The sequence below is a fragment of the Lynx rufus genome, unplaced genomic scaffold, assembly GCF_022079265.1.
Source record: "Lynx rufus isolate CCGP_SWC_20201006 ecotype Redwood Valley unplaced genomic scaffold, mLynRuf1.p SCAF_4, whole genome shotgun sequence".
Classification (NCBI taxonomy): Eukaryota; Metazoa; Chordata; class Mammalia; order Carnivora; family Felidae; genus Lynx; species Lynx rufus.
In genome coordinates, this window is record NW_025814856.1 from 10,258,937 (window position 1) to 10,275,688 (window position 16,752).

Sequence of the window (16,752 nt, forward strand, 5' to 3'; positions counted from 1 at the left end):
AATCGCTATTATGGCCATGCTAGAAAAACTTATGTTGAGATTGTTAAATTCAATGTGTGTTTCCAATCGAGTATAATTTTGTCCCCCAGGGGACATTGATCAATGTCTGGAGACACTTTGTCTGTCACGCTGGAGAGGGGTGCACAGAGGTCAGGGATGCTCTGAACATCTTACAGGGCACAGGACGCTCCCCACCACAGGGCAGGCTCTGGGCAGGATGGGTGCAGAGACTGGGAAACCACTGGTGAAAGGATGTCAATATCTGTAATACAGCTGCTTTCAGCTTCTGCGTTCAACCTTGTAACACTTACTCTTACCCCAACAAATTCAGAATAACCCTTTGGCTCCTATTGGAAAGTTTCAACCACAAACAACGTAACAGCCCTGTAAGTTTTTTTCCAGGCTGCTGGGTGAAGGAGACAGTTCTTGTTATTTTCCTAAACTATCCCTCAGTTTCAGCCAAGGTCATATGTTTGATGACCGTCTGGTGGGTTTTATTATTATTATATGCCTATAGGTTATTCTCTCTCTCTCTCTCTCTCTCTCTCTCTCTCTCTTTAAAACATTATCCGCATTTCAAATGATTTCCTGAGATCATTGTTTCTCAATTGTTTTTTGCAACATATTTTGATCATAAAAATTTTAAATTTTATTTAAATAAATCTATCTTCTTACTTCTGAGATTATGGCTTTATTTAGTGGGTTTGCTCACCTGTGAATGTTATATGTAGTTTCCTTGATGTTCTGCTATATTGTATGGTTACACTTACACTGGGGTCATAACCCTCTGAATTTTTGTGAAGTGTCTGAGGAGGGGACCAATTGCATATTCTTCCAGATAGATATCCATTGCTGCCAGCACTGGTTTAGATATTCATTTATTCTAGCTGTTGTATAGCAATTCAACCTTTTCCAACTAAACCGAAATAAAACCTTGCCATATGGTCAATGTCCTTATACATTGAGACCTAATTTCTGACTCATTTAACAAATAAAAACTGAGCATTCTAGGAACATTATATATATTTTTTCATGTGTAGGCCATTGACAATTTAATTATGAATCCATGTTGATATCCTTAATAATTTCTTTTCTATAGCCAATTTCAGTTAGTTTTTATGTTTCACATACTTTTGCTGTGGACAGTTGTTTTCAAACTACTCATTTTAACGTGGTTGCATCATCCCTTTATTTTTTTCATTCTATAATTTTTCATATCCTTGGGTTTTTCATATTAACCACATAGTGACATACATTTGTGACAAAAACAAAAGTGAACAAAGAAGGTGAAATCCCTTTGCTAGCGTATGTTTCTGTGTAGCACCAAGGACAGAGAACAATAATATAAATATACGGATGGCATCATGCAGTCAAGCATAATCATATGAAACAAGTTATTTGGTACAAAACTGGACTGTCATGGTGTTGGGAGCATTTACAGAGCATGGTCTGGGGAAGCCTCTGTCCACTGGCTGACATACAGAATGAGGATTCCAGGTGCCCCTTGGGTTTGTGAAAAAGAGACCAATACCCAGAGTCCAAGAGTATCGACAAGAGGACATCACATAGGGATGGAGATGAGCGCCTGGGTGGCTCAGTGGGTTAAGAGATCTCTTCTTGATTTTGGCTCAGCTCAGATCTCACCGTTCATGAGATCCAGCCCCTTGTTGGGCTCTGTGCTGACAGCATGGTGCCTGCTTGGGACTCTCTCTGTCCCTCCCCTGCTTGTGTGCTTGCTCTCTCTCCCTCTCTCCCTCCCCTGCTTGTGCTCCCTCTCTCTCTCTGAAAGAAAAAAAACATTAAAAAGAGAAAGGGATAACAGGGCTGCCCTCACCTGCTGTCAGCCCCCATGAAAACAAATTGCCCAAGTAATGATGCAAGAGGCACATGAAAGCGAAGTCTTCCGTGATTGACCTTGTAACTGCGCAACTTGCAGCCAATCACGTGCACTTCCTTTTGTGAAGTGTTGGCTTATCCCCTTGCTCATTTTTTCCCTTGGCCCCGCCATATGTAAGGTGTTTGACATTAGGAAGATATCAGCACTTTCGTCTTTGGGGGCAGTTAAATGTGTTCTCACATAGTTTTTGCTGGGCATCAGGGGAGGTGGTCGGGTGCAAAGCTTCCAGAAGCGAGGGAGGTTACTGTTTGTCACAATCCCTCGGGGACCCCCTGAGCTTACTGCATCCTTGTTCTGTTGTCCTAGACTCTGGGTCTTGTCTAGCAAGAGAGGGGACACAGGATTGTAATGCAAGAGAGGCAAATGTCCAGGAGGAGACAAGAGACCCGAGTAAGGGTCCTTGCTCTGTTTTCATTAGGATCAGGAGGCTTACAGGTGTGATGGGTGGGCACAGAGACAATGGAACCGTCAACATTAACTCATGGGCGTGGGGGAAGCTGGGGTTTGAAGACGTGTGGTATTAGGGGTTTGGGTCAATGCAAAACAAATCCTGGTGCCAGGCAGATGGTTGTTTACAGCAGACATGAGGTGCCACCTCTGTTTACCTAAACTGGCCTAGGGCGCAAGCCAGACAGAGCAGGCTACCTTAGGGTCTACAAGGCACCTTTCTTTTGCTAATTAGCTCCCCTTGGGGCAACTTCCCCTTGCTGAGGTCTACAGCCCTGTTTATCCATTTACCTAATTTTAGTCCTTCCTTCCTGGGAAAGCAGCTTTCTGCTATTGTATTCAGTTGGGGGGTGTTTCTGCCCTGAATACCTAAACTTTTTACCTCATTTTGGATGCTTCTATCCTGAGATTTCCTGTTCCGATACTTTTGTCCTATACTGGGACCTTTGCCCTGTTTACCTAATGTTGGATGCCTTCATCCTGTGGCTTCTCTTTCTTTATGCCTTGTTAACTCATCGGTGCAAGCTCAGGGAACTCCTAAGCTTATTCTCCACGCTCTGCCTCATTCATTTCATTCACCATCCCTCTGTCTTTCCACTTATTAAACATAAGTTTGTGAAATACACAACAGGAGATGGCTATCCCAACATGGAGCTTCAACCTCATTTGCCCATGGGAGGCTTAGGAATTAACACTTCCAGGAACCACTTCTACATTTTTCAGGGGAAAGATCGCTGATCTGGTCTATTTGGGTTGTATCCATTCCCAGCGTAACCTGGATGGCGGGGGCTGTAAAGACAGGGATTACACAACCCAGAAGACCACGGTGTCCTGTGTGTGTGTGACTTGTAGAGGGTGAGCAGTCCTCACAGCAGGGGCCAGGACTCCTAATCTCAAGGTGACACAATACACGGGCCAGAACTCAGTCAAGAGCAGGCACCAAGATGGGGATCTGTGTCAATTCATGGGATGGCTTTGCAGCACGCTGAATACAGAGGGAGAGGTAGTGTGGACAAGAATGGCCCTGTGCCTTAAGGTCACAGTAGTAGCAGAGAGGTCACTTCCTTCATCACATGTCTGACAGCATCTGTCATCAGTGTCCCTCAGGCTCATTCCCCTTGTAGCGCCGGCTTCCCTTTTTGATTTGAACACTTGAAACAAGTACATTCCTCAGGGCCTTTGCACTGGCCATTCCCTCTGCTAGGCACATTTCCCCCATACTCCCACATCTACCTCTCTGTCTTATCAAGGTCTGTGTTCCAATATCACCTTGTTGCACAATTTGCCCAAATACCTGTAATAGGTCAACTTATAAGATATCAGAAAGCTTATTGTATATAAGTTTGGCTTAAACTCACCTTTCATGAATAATTGAGATAAAAGCTTATGTAGCTCCCTATTAGGGTTATAGGAAATTACTAACCGCCCTATCTCGCTTCCATAACTTCGCCTGCTTGCTAAATGGATAACTTAGGTTGCAAAATGCTCCCCTATCCCTTCTACCAAGATCTGGCCTAGGCAAGACCAACATGTAAAAAGTCACGAACTCACTGCCCCACGGTATCTTAGGGCAAACATAGCTAGCCTCCTGTAGCCTGGGAGTAAACTATGACCTATGTAAGCTTAGGAGGACCCCAGAGTATGAGATGCTGAACCAGTGTTTGTTTTGGGCTTTCCTAGAAGTGCTGTTCCTGTTCCCTAGATATTAGTTCTGCTTAAAACCACATTTGCTGAGTTACTGAGAAATAAAACTTCCTCTTAACTGCTTGTTTGAGCTTTTGTAAACCTGCTTGGCATAATCACCCTTCCCCATTCTCAGGCACCGCATCCTGTTCGAACTAGATAGAAGATTAATATTGTAAACAATGTGACTCAGCATTCAACTAGCTAGGTCAACAAGTTATATTTTGAAATTCTTCAGGACTGTGTGATTGGTGCCCGTCTTATATTTTAAAAACCTACAACATTGTGTGAGTGGTGCCCGCCCTTTCAAACTGCCACCCTTGTGCAACCTGACTGGTCGATACAGCCCTTATAAGACATCCCAAAAGTTTGTTCGGGGCCAGACTTTCGGGACCTGTTGTATTTCCCTGTCTGGCCCAGCCGTAATAAACGTGTTTTGATCCTGTTTTTCCTGTCTGGAGTTCATAAGCGATTGCAACTTACAACAAGGTGTCTAACTTTGGTCATTTTAAACCCCCTTAGGACAAAAAACTTTAAATTGATAGGTTACCACCAAAACTAACGTCTGTGTGTCACAATATAATTGGCTACCATGAGATGTTGTAAATTGTAATTGGTTAACTAAATAATGACGTATTATGACTTGCTAAAATCCATATAAGCTCACTGCTACCTTTGTTCAGGGCCATTCTCTGCACTTTTCTCCTTAAGATCAGGAGATCAGGTTTGGCCCAGCCGTGAATAAAATCTTGACTTGCTTCTATTCAGCGTCTGGTGGGTTTTTTCGACAGCACCCTGTTTTAATACCCACAAAAATAGAATGCCCTATTTGCTTTGTTTTATGCCTGTTTTTCTTTTCTTCCTAACACTCCTCACCATCTAAAAAGTTTTACAATTCTCTTATTCGCTTATATTTTTTCTCTATCATTGTAGGACTTTTTTCCTTTAACACCTTATGCTCATTCCTTAGATAGTGACTGACACATGGTCAGCACTCAATGTATATTCCTGAAATTCTTGAAGAACTTCTTAGTAAAACTGTAAAATATATGATCCCTTAGGAAAGAAGCTGATTGAAAAAAACACACAGAACATATCAGATATGTCCGAGTGCATTCCTGAAGGGGACCGTATCCACATACAACATATTAAAATGAATTTCTGGGCTCCAAACTATAAAAGTAGTATTTCAATTCTTTGAGTAATGAAGGTTTGTGTGAAATGTACTCATGTTATTTCCTTCTTTCCAAGAAGCCACTTCCACCACATGGAACTGAGCAACAAAACACAAATTTCAGAATTTTTTCTTCTGGGATTTTCAGATGAACCAGAACTACAGCCCCTCATATTTGGGCTTTTCCTCTCCATGTACCTGATCACTGTGTTTGGAAACCTGCTCATCATCTTGGCCATCAGCACAGACCCCAACCTCCACACGCCCATGTACTTCTTCCTGGCCAACCTGTCCTTTGTAGACATTTGCTTCACCTCCACCACCATCCCAAAGATGCTGGTGAACATCCGGACCCAGAGCAAAGTCATAACCTATGAGGACTGCATCACACAGATGAACTTCTTCATAATCTTTTCAGTGTTGGATGACTTTCTCCTGAGTGTGATGGCCTATGACCGGTTTGTGGCCATCTGTCACCCCCTGCACTACACAATCATCATGAACCCCCAGCTCTGTGGACTCCTGGTTCTGGTGTCCTGGATCATGAGTGTTCTGTATTCCTTGTTACAAACCTTAATGGTGTTGCGGCTGTCCTTCTGTACAGAGGTGGAAATCCCCCACTTTTTCTGTGAACTCAATCAGATGATCCAGCTTGCCTGTTCTGACACCTTTCTTAATGACATGATGATGTATTTTGCAACTGTGCTGCTGGGTGGTGCTCCCCTGGCTGGGATCCTTTACTCTTACTCTAAGATAGTTTCCTCCATACGTAGGATCTCATCAGCTCTGGGCAAGTATAAGGCATTTTCCACCTGTGCATCTCACCTCTCGGTTGTCTCTCTATTTTATTGTACTGGCCTGGGAGTGTACCTCAGCTCTGCTGCTACCCAGAGCTCACTCTCAAGTGCCACAGCCTCGGTGATGTACACGGTGGTCACGCCCATGCTGAACCACTTCATCTACAGCCTGAGGAACAGAGGCATAAAGGGCGCTCTGAGGAGATTCTCTGCTATGGCAACTATAAAAGGGCTAATTGTCTTGGGCTGAAGAATTTCCCATGACTGCTGGCTTAAGAGGTTTAGACTCAGAAGTTGTGATTTTTTAAGCAAATTCTGTACATAGAATGTGCTTCCTTATTTCCTGGAAGTTTTATTTTTTTTAACTACTCAGTACAATTTAGTCAGTCATTTATTAAATTTTTCCCTCTCTCTGATATCCAACAATTTTCCCTTCATTATCTTTATTTCTAAATTGATTCCCAACCTGTGATATGGAAAAATTAGGAATTCCCATTTATCTCATTGAATTGCTTGGGTTTCTTAAGAATAATTTCTTCCCAAATGACAAAAATCACCCCTTTCAAGATGTCTTTAGTTTTACTAAGAGAATAGACATTTGTTACCATTCTGATGGAAAAATTCAATTTGGTAAGTAGGCCATTTGTTCCTATCCTATCCTATCTTATCCTATCCCATTCTATTCTATTCTATTCTATTCTATTCTATTCTATTCTATTCTATTCTATTCTAAATCTGAGACCACAGTTTTTCACTTTGTGTTTGCCATTCCTTTGTGTATCTCTACCTGCTCTTCCTGATGAACATACTAGTGTGTTTCATAACAGGCCATTGGTTTTATTTTCCTAATTAGGATCCTGTTCTCTTCTGGTTGTATGGCTTCATGGCTGTATGTCACCATTGCTTACATAGTCGCTGGCAAACTGATTATCAAATGCTTGTCTACCAGTGGAGGCTACACGGAAAGGGAAATTCAAATGAATAGAATGACTTACTGTGCTTTGTACCCCAATGTTTATAGCAGCACTTTCAACAATGACCAATGATGGAAAGAGCCTAAATGTCCATCAACTGACGAATGGATAAAGCAATTATGGTTTATATACACAATGGAATACCACGTGGCAATGAGAAAGAATGAAATCTGGCCTTTTGTAGCAATGTGGATGGAAGTGGAGAGTGTTATGCTAAGTGAAATAAGTCATACAGAGAAAGACAGATACCTTATGTTTTCACTCTTATGTGGATCCTGAGAAACTTAACAGAAGACCATGGGGGAGGGAAAGAAAAAAAAAAGGTTAGAGAGGGAGGGAGGCAAACCATCAGAGACTCTTAAAAAGTGAGAATAAACTGAGGGTTGACAGGGGGTGGGAGGGAGTAGAGGGTGGGTGATGGGTGTTGGGGGAGGGTGTTGGGAGGGGGTGTTGGGATGAGCACTGGGTGTTGTATGGAAACCAATTTGACAATAAATTTCATATTAAAAAAAAAGAATGACTTACTATGGCCTTCAAGTCAAAGGTGACCTCGATTATGATAAAGCAAATTTTAAATTGTCCTTTGTATTAGTATGCACTACATTTTTTTGTACATCTCCCAGTCAAGTATGGAATACCAGTGGCAATGTTTAAGGGCATTTATTTGCTGGGGTGAATGATGGGTTAACCTGTTACAAGCAAAACACTTATAAATGAAAACTACAAAATATTGCTGAAAGAAATTAAAGAAGACATAAATAAATGGGATGACATCCTGTGTTCCTGCTTTGAAATTTTAAGTTTTAAATTTAATTTTAGGATGGGCTTAAAAATTTTTCCCCAACCCCCCCCCCATTTGTTATTTCCATAATGACATTCAATCTGTAGATTTTTTCGGTAGTGTTGCCATCTTAACAACTTTAATTCTAATTTAAATTTCTTCTAACACAGAAGCACAACTTTGCTCTCAGACTGTGCCCCACAGACCAAGACCTGTAGCATCAACACCATGAGGGAGCTTGTTAGAGAAGCAGAGTTGCTGGGGCCCCTGGAGCCCTGATAAATCAGAATTTGCATTTTAACTACAGTCCCTGGTGAATTGTGTACACAGTGAAGTTGGAGAAGCCTTAGTGTGGAGCAGGTTTTCTCACCTTCTCACCATTGACTCTTGAAACTAGAAAATTCTTTTTGTTGGGTGCTGTCCTGTGGATGAAGGTATTCAGCAGAATCCCTTCAGACATGGACAAATATCCACAGAGCAACGACTTTGGTCGAGAACCACTTCCCAGAGTTTCAGAACAGGAAGCATCCTGACATAATTCCAATTAAGACTACATCCCTACTTGGTTTATGCCTTTGAACAGAACAAGAAAATCCTGTGAGCCCCATTTTTACAATATGGAGCTCATGAAAGTACTACTTCATAGATTGTACTTTTGTAAAAATTAAATCATAGAATTCCTTTAGTGTGCTCAGCTAGTCTATGCTGCATAAAATATAAATATGTCTCTTATCATTAATAAACACTCATCATGAAGGAATACATGACAGTTCTTACGATCTAAATAACTTGTGATCTAAATATGAAATTCCTAATTGTTTTGGCTAAACTATCACAAAGCCAAAGAGTATAGTATTTTTCCTTTTAAAAAATGTATTTATTTAAGTTCAGTTTGTTAACACACAGTGCAGTATTAGTTTCAAGAAGAGAACACATTGATTCATCACTTACATACAACTCTCATTGCTCCCCACAAGTGCCCTCCTTAATGCCCATCACCCATTCAGCCCATCCTGCCCGAAACACCTCTCTAGCAACCCTCAGTTTGTTCTCTTTATTTATCTCTTACAGTTTGCCTCTCTGTCCTTTTTTATCTTATTTTTCCTTCCCCTGCCCTATGTTCATGTTTTGTTCATCTTAAATTCCACATATAAGTGAAATCATATGATATCTGTCTTTTCTGACTTATTTCACTTAGCATAATACACTCTAGTCCATCCATATTGTGCAACTGGCAAGATTTCATTCCTTTTGATTGCTGAATAATATTCCACTGTGTGTGTGTGTGTGTGTGTGTGTGTGTGTGCGCGCGCGCGCGCACTGTACGTATACATAAATCTTTATCCGTTCATCAGCTGATGGATATTTGGGTTCTTTCTAAAATTTGGCTATTGTTGATAGTGCTGCTATAAACATTGGGGTACATGTGCCCTCTGAATCAGCATTTTTGTATCCTTTGGATAAATACTTAGTTGCGCAATTTCTGGATCAGAGGGTATCTCTATTTTTAATGTTTTGAGCGATCTCCATGCCGTTTTCCAGAGTGGCTGCACCAGGTTGCATTTGCATCAGCAGTGCAACGCGTTGTGATTTTGATTTCTGTTTTCCTGATGATGAGTGATGCTGAGCATCTTTTCATGTGCCTGTTAGTCATTGGGATGTCTTCTTTGGAAAAGTATCTGCTCATGTCTTTTGTCCTCTCCTTCACTGGATTATTTGTTTATTGGATGTTGAGTTTGTTAAGTTTTCTGTAGATTTTGGATACTAACCCTTTATCCAATATGTCATTTGCAAATAAATATCTTCTCTATTCTATCAGTTGCCATTTAGTTTTCCTGATTGTTTCCCTCACTGTGCAAAAGCTTTTTATCTTGATGAGGTCCCAATAGTTCATTTTTGCTTTTGTTACCCTTCCCTCTCCAGAAAAGGGTCTAGTAAGAAGTTGCTGCCGCCAAGGTCAAAGAGGTTGCTATCTGTTTTCTCCTCTGGGATTTTGATGGTTTCCTGTCTTACATTTAGGTCTGCCATCCATTTTGAGGGTGTGTGTGTGTGTGTGTGTGTGTGTGTGTGTGGTTAAGAACATGGTCCAGGTTCATTCTTCTGTATGCCACTGTCCAGTTTTCCCAACACCATTTGCTGAAGAGACTTTCTTGTTTCCATTGGATATTCTTTCCTGCTTTGTCAAAGATTAGCTGGCCATACATTTGTGGGTCCATTTCTGGGTTCTCTATTCTGTTCCACTGATCTATGTGTCTGTGTTTGTGCCAGTACCATACTGTCTTCATTATTACAGCTTTGTCATACAGCTTGAAGTCCAGAATTGTGATGCCTCCTGCTTTGTTTTTCTTTTTCAAGATTGCTTTGTCTATTTGGGTCTTTTCTGGTTTCATACAAATTTTTTTTAAAGTGTTTGTTCTAGCTCTGTGAAGAATTCTGGCGTTATTTTGAATTTTTTTTTGAAATTTTTTTAGTGTTTATTTTTTTAGAGAGAGAGAGACAGAGTGTGAGTGGGGGAAGGTCAGAGAGAGAGGGAGACACAGAATCTGAAACAGGCTCCAGGCTCCGAGCTGTCAGCACAGAGACCAACGTGGGTCTCAAGCCTACAAGCTGTGAAATCATGACCTGAGCCGAAGTCAGATGCTTAACTGACTGAGCCACCCAGGCGCCCCAAATGCTGGTGTTATTTTGATAGGGATTGCATTGAATGTGTAGATTGCTTTGGGTAGTATCGGCATTTTAACAATATTTCTTTTCCAATCCATGAACATGGAATGTTTTTTCTATTTCTTTGTGTCTTCTTTGATTTCTTTCATAAACTTTCTATAGTTTCAGCATACAGATATTTTACCTCTTTGGTTAGTTTATTCCTATATATTTTATTTATTTATATTTTTTGGTGCAATTGCAATGGGATTGATTCCTTGATTTGTCTTTCTGCTGCTTCAATATTAGCATAAAGAACTGAAACCAATTTCTGTACATTGATTTTATATCTTGCAACTTTGCTGAATTCATGCATCAGTTCTAGCAGTTTTCTGGGTTAGGGGAGGCTTTCAGGTTTTCCATGTCATCTGCGAAGAGTAAAAGTTTGACTTCGTCCTTGCCAATTTTGATGCCTTTTATTTCTTTGTGTTATCTGATTGCTTAGGCTAGGACTTCCAACACTATGTTGAATAACAGTGGTGAGTGGACATCCCTGTCATGTTCCTGACCTTAGGGGGAAATTCTCAGTTTTTCCCCACTGAGGATGATATTCTGTGGGTCTTTTGTGTATGGCCTTTATAATCTTGAAATATGTTCCTTCTATCCCTACTTTCTCGTGGGTTTTTATCAAGAAGGGATGCTGTATTTTGTCACATGTTTTTTCCGCATCTACTGAGAGGATCATGTGGTTCTTATCCTTTCTTTCATTAATGTGATGTATTACATTGGTTTATTTGTGGGTATTGAACCACGCTTGCGGCCCAGAAATAAATCCCAAGTGATCGTGGTGAATAATTCTTTTAATGAATTGTTGGATTTGGTTTGTTAGTATCTTGTTGAACATTTTTGCTTCCATGTTCATAAGGGAGACTGGTCTGTAATTCTCATTTTTAGTGGGGTTCCTGTTTGCTTTTGGAATCAAGGTAATGCTGGCTTCATAGAATAACTTTGGAAGTTTTCCTTCCATTTCTATTTTTGGAACTGCTTCAAAAGAATAGGTATTAACTCTTCTTTAAATGTTGGGTAGAATTCCCCTGGGAAGATATTAGGCCCTGGGAAATGTCTTTTTCACCCAGAAGCCTAGGGGAAAAAATTTACAGAGCTGTTACGTTGTGTTTGATTAAAACTGTTAAGCTGGTAGCCAAAGGGTTACTCTGCATTTGCTGGCAGGAAAGCAAGTATTACAAGACTAAAGAAGACCCCGAAGGTAGCTGTGTTATAATAATTGATATTCTTTAACTCAGGGTTTCCCAGTCTCTGCACTGTGGGCATCCTGCCCAGAGCCTGCCCTGTGGTGGGGAGCATCCTGTGCACTGTAAGGTGTTCAGAGCATCCCTGACCTCCGTGCACCCCTCTCCAGTGTGACAGGCAAAGCTGTTTGCAGACCTTGATGAGTGTACCCCAGGGAACATAATCACACCTGATTAGAATTTGACAATCTCAACATATTTTTCTAGCATTGCTATAATAGCAATTTAATCATAAAGAATATAAAAGACCACTAAAGTGTTAGTAGCATTCATTCTGTGAAAGTGACATAAATACTACTGAATACCATTGAATAAATACCCTAATTAGGTAAGCAAATAAACACAGTGATCACTTGCTCTGGGATAAGTTGAATTGGTTCTCAGGTGATGACGGGTTAATGTTCTCGGCTTCGGTTCTCTCTGACCCTCTCATCCATGGGGCAATGGGGTGTTCAACTCACCAGGCTGGGGTATTTGATAGGAAGGTCTCCTTGTGGAAGTCTGAATTCCTCCCTGGACGAAGATGATACGGTCTAAAGTACTGTCCTCAGCCGAGGCAGCGGGGAGGCAGTGAAGCATCAGTCCCCAGCCAGAATTAGGACTCAGAGCAAATAGACAAAAATCATGCCCCTTCCTGTCGAAGGTTGCACAGGCTGACAGAGAGGAACCAGGAGGTATTTACAGCTCCCTATATTTACTCATTAGGCACATTTCCCTCTTGTGACTCCAACCTCTAAGCACATGATTCCCAAGTGGAAAACTGCTCTGGACATAAAGGATTTTTTTTTCCGTAATCCCAGTTAAAGATCAAGTGAATACATAAAGAATATTTCACTCATTTTCCCATAACCTGCCCCCTCCTGCTGTGTAAATCTTCCACTATGTTATCTCAACTCTGAGTTACACTTTTCTCCAAGTCTAAGACAGAGGAACCCCCTGGACTGGGTGTGATATCAATTCATTAACTTATCTTGGGACCCAACTCTGTTATTTCCAGTGTCTAACAACTTTTTTTTTTGAGAGAGAGAGAGAGGGAGAGAGAGAGAGAGCGCATGCTGGAGAGGGGAAATGAGAGGGGGAGAGAGAGAATCCCAAGCAAGCTCCATTCTGAATGCAGAGCCCAACAAGGAGCTCGATCTCATGAACCATGAGATCATGACCTAAGCCAAAGTCAAGAGTCAGATGCTCAACCAACTAAACCACCCAGGTGACACAATGTCTATTCTTTTTAATAAGGGAGAGAACTGGGTTCTTCTGATAATAAACCTTGGGCATTATACACATTGGCTTCAAGACATTTTGGCCATCATGATTACAAATTTTTTACTTTATCAAAAGTTAAAAGCTGGCATTTGGTCCCTTCTTATAAAATGATGTTAATGATAACAGATATATTTACATCTTTTTAATGTACCACAGTGTGGGCTTAACTTTTCATAGGGATTGTTTCATTTAATTTTTGCAAACATTTTATCCCCAAGGAAGCACATTTAAGAACCCCATTCTAGGGGCGCCTGGGTGGCGCAGTCGGTTAAGCGTCCGACTTCAGCCAGGTCACGATCTCGCGGTCCGTGAGTTCGAGCCCCGCGTCAGGCTCTGGGCTGATGGCTCGGAGCCTGGAGCCTGTTTCCGATTCTGTGTCTCCCTCTCTCTCTGCCCCTCCCCCGTTCATGCTCTGTCTCTCTCTGTCCCAAAAATAAATAAACGTTGAAAAAAAAAATTAAAAAAAAAAAAAAAGAACTCCATTCTACATTATAGAAATTGTGCATGGCGGTGTGTAGTCATCTGTCCAAATTAATATCTGAGTATGTGGTTGCTTTGAGTTCGATTCTGTCAGTATGTTTCTAGTTCTCCAACTGGGGCAGTAGTTCCCAGCCAGAAATGAATTTTCCCTGAGAATGTCTGGCAATGTCTGAAGGGATGTTGCTAAACACACACAACCCCAGGAAAGCACCCACAAAATATTATCCTGCTACAAATGTCAACCACAAAAGGTGAGAAACCCGTCTAGACCAGCATTTCTCCACCTTCAATGTGCCTGTGAATCCACACAGATCCCCCTCCAAATGCAGAATCTGATCACACATCCTGGGTGGCCCAGAGATTCTGCATTTCTAGCAAGCTCCTGGGTGATGCTAATGTGTGGATCCGGGTCTGTGGACCACCCTTTGATTAGCAAGGAGGTGATCTTGTGTTAGGGATAGGCGTAGGTAGTTTTAAGTCTTCTGCACCGAATATTGTCATTGCAGGTAATTTTGAAGGAGCAGTGTTTTTGCTCATTCTTCAGGTTGTGCAAATTCTGCGTTAACTGCTTTCACAAGTGACCAAAATAATATCGTTATGAAAAATACTGTGTAGCTGGCAGATGAAGGCCCTCCCAAATATCTCCACATCATAATCCCCAGTACTTTAACACGTTATTTTTATAGCAAAGAAGGATTAAGATGGCAGATTGAACAGGGCTGCTAATCAGCTGCCATTCAGATAAAAGGATTAGCTGTGATTGTGCCGGTGGGGCTAAGGTAATCACGATGGTCTCCCAAATGTTGAGGAGGGAGACAAAAGAGTTGGTGTCACAGAGACTTTGAAAATGCTACCCTGCTGGCTCTGAAAGTGGAGGAAGAGCCATGAACCAAGAACTGCAGGTGACCAGCGACAGAGACTGGAAATGGAAAGGAAACAAGATTCTCCCCAGAGCCTCTAGAAGGAACTCAACCCTGCGGACATCTTGCCATTACCCCGACGAGACTCCTTCCAACCTTCTGACTCCAGAACTGTAAGTAAGTATGTATGTGTTTGTTTTAAGCAGCTAGCGTAGCGATGTTTTACAGCGGCAGGAGGAATCTCATACAAACATTGTCAGTAGAATTATATGAGGGAACCAAGTTTAAGCCTCTCAATTCTCTCATCAGCTTCCCTTGCATAAGGGCAGATGACATTAAAAATCCACAGTAAGTAGGAAGGAATTTTTAAATTGATTTGGAGACTGGAAGGGATCAAAATGGCAGCATGGAGATCCTGAGCTTGTCTTGTCCCTGAAACGCAGCTAGATCAGCACCAAACCATTTCGAACACAGGAAACTGATCTGAAGATTAACATAATATTCTGCATACCTTGTGCCACAGAACTTGGCAGGTACCTGGTGCAGAAAGGTGAACTGGGGGAGAGAAAAGCCACAGGAGGTAGAGAGCTGTTTTTGCAGAGGGGACAGAGAGAGAAAGGAGGAGAATGCAGGAAAAGCACTGCCCTGAAAGTAGCTGGAGAGCAAGAATGAAAACACTCGCAGGGGACTGAACAAGAAATCTGTTCCCCAAAACCATTGGCAGGGAGAAAGGAAAGGGTTTCAATACCACCAGATTCTATAAACAATGGAGCATGGAGTCTGAAGTTTTGGAGCTCAGTTCCTGGCAGTGCTCTGATAAGGAAATAGGTTGAATCCCCAGGAGCAAGGAGCAGGGTCTGAAGGGTCTGTGTGACACATGGGGAGAAGAAGTTCCCCTGCTGGGGCACCATTTAGTAGAGGCCATATGGCCTCCCCACAGGCAAAAGTCCCAGCGGACCATGGGGAGCAGCCGCGTTTGCTGGTATTAGAACAAAGATGCCAGAGTGCAGTGAAACCTGGCACTGGCTGTGTGTTGTGATTTACCATCATCTCTGAACCTCTGCTGCTGTGCAATCAAATGAACATTTTCTGGGGCAAGCTAACACCCACCCATTTGTCAGCAAGATCCTCCCTCAGAGATTTCACCCAGGTCCAAGCTGCAGGGGTTTCTGAGGTGTGGGATTTGAAACACAACCACCTCTGAGATAAAACTCTAGAGGAAGGTGTTGCCTGGCAGGCGGACAGGTTGGACACAGGCAGTGCAGAGGTGGGGAGTGGATGGAGACCTGAGACAAAGGAGGGGTGCTCGATCCCAGGTTGATGAGAGCATAAAGTTGGTAGGGAGCTGGGTGAACCCATTTCCACCTCCCCTGTGCAGGCACATGGATCCACTCCAGTAAGCTAAGCAACACTACCTACTGGAGATAGAAGCCATTACACCAAGCCCCACCAAATGGTGCCCTCCAAGCACATCCCATAGAAGACCAGAACAAGTCACTCCACTGCTTAGAGTATAGACTGTAGAGGGCTCCTTAGTTTCACTTCTAGGGGAAATTGGACATAACTTCACGTGGGTTGCATTCTGTTTGCTGGTTCATTTTTTGTTTCATTTCCTTTGCTTCTGTTGTTTAAATTGTTTTCTCTTTCTTTCATGGATACAGAAAGAGAAAAATTTATCTTTATTACTTATTTTTTTAACTTTTTACTCTATTTCATTTTCTTTATTTAACTATTTTTATATAAATTTCTTTAGTTTCCATTCTTTTCTTACTTTTTTCCTTCCCTTTTTTCTCTATTCAATCAAGCTAGTTTCAACAAACAGACCAAAACACACTTAACTACCTTCCTTTATGATTTTTTGTTCTGTTTTTAACTTTTTTAATTTTATTAATATTTTTCTCCCTCCAAAACAACAAAATGAAGGAATTAACCCCAAAAAAAGAACAGGAAGAAATGACAGCAAGGTGCTTGATCAATACAGATATAAGCAAGAGGTTAAAACTAGAATTTAGAACCATGATAATAAGAATGCTAGCTGCAGTTGAAATAACCATAGAATCAGTTTCTGTGGAGATACAAGAATAAAATCCAGACAGGATGAAATTAAAGTGCTATAATCAAAATGCAATTTCAAATGGATGCCATGATGGCAAGGATGGATGAAGCAGAACACTGAATGAGTGATATAGAAGATAAAATTATGGAGAGTAATGAATCAGAAAAAAAGGAGGGAAACAAAGGCAAAAGTTCATGATTCAAGACTTAGAGAACTCAGTGACTTATTACAAAGGAATACCATCTGAATCATAGGAGTCCCAAAAGATGAAGAGAGAAAAAAGGGGGCAGAAGATTTATGTGAGTAAATTATAATGGAAAACTTCCCTAATCTGGGGGAGAACACAGACATTAAAATCCAAGAAGCACAGTAAACTCCCATTAGATT

General features: G+C 41.5%; 1 protein-coding gene across 1 annotated transcript; it reads left to right on the forward strand.

Annotated features, from left to right (window-relative positions):
- The first annotated feature begins 5,231 nt into the window (after positions 1 to 5,231).
- On the forward strand, positions 5,232 to 6,282 carry LOC124524801 (olfactory receptor-like protein OLF4). Its single transcript, XM_047097204.1, has one exon. The coding sequence runs from the start codon at positions 5,232 to 5,234 to the stop codon at positions 6,246 to 6,248; it is 1,017 nt and encodes a 338-aa protein (XP_046953160.1). The 3' UTR covers positions 6,249 to 6,282.
- The last annotated feature ends 10,470 nt before the right edge of the window (positions 6,283 to 16,752 follow it).

Bases quoted from the DNA above. Each gene is read 5' to 3' on its own strand.
- LOC124524801 (XM_047097204.1), top strand. From the start codon at position 5,232: ATGAAGGTTTGTGTGAAATGTACTCATGTTATTTCCTTCTTTCCAAGA.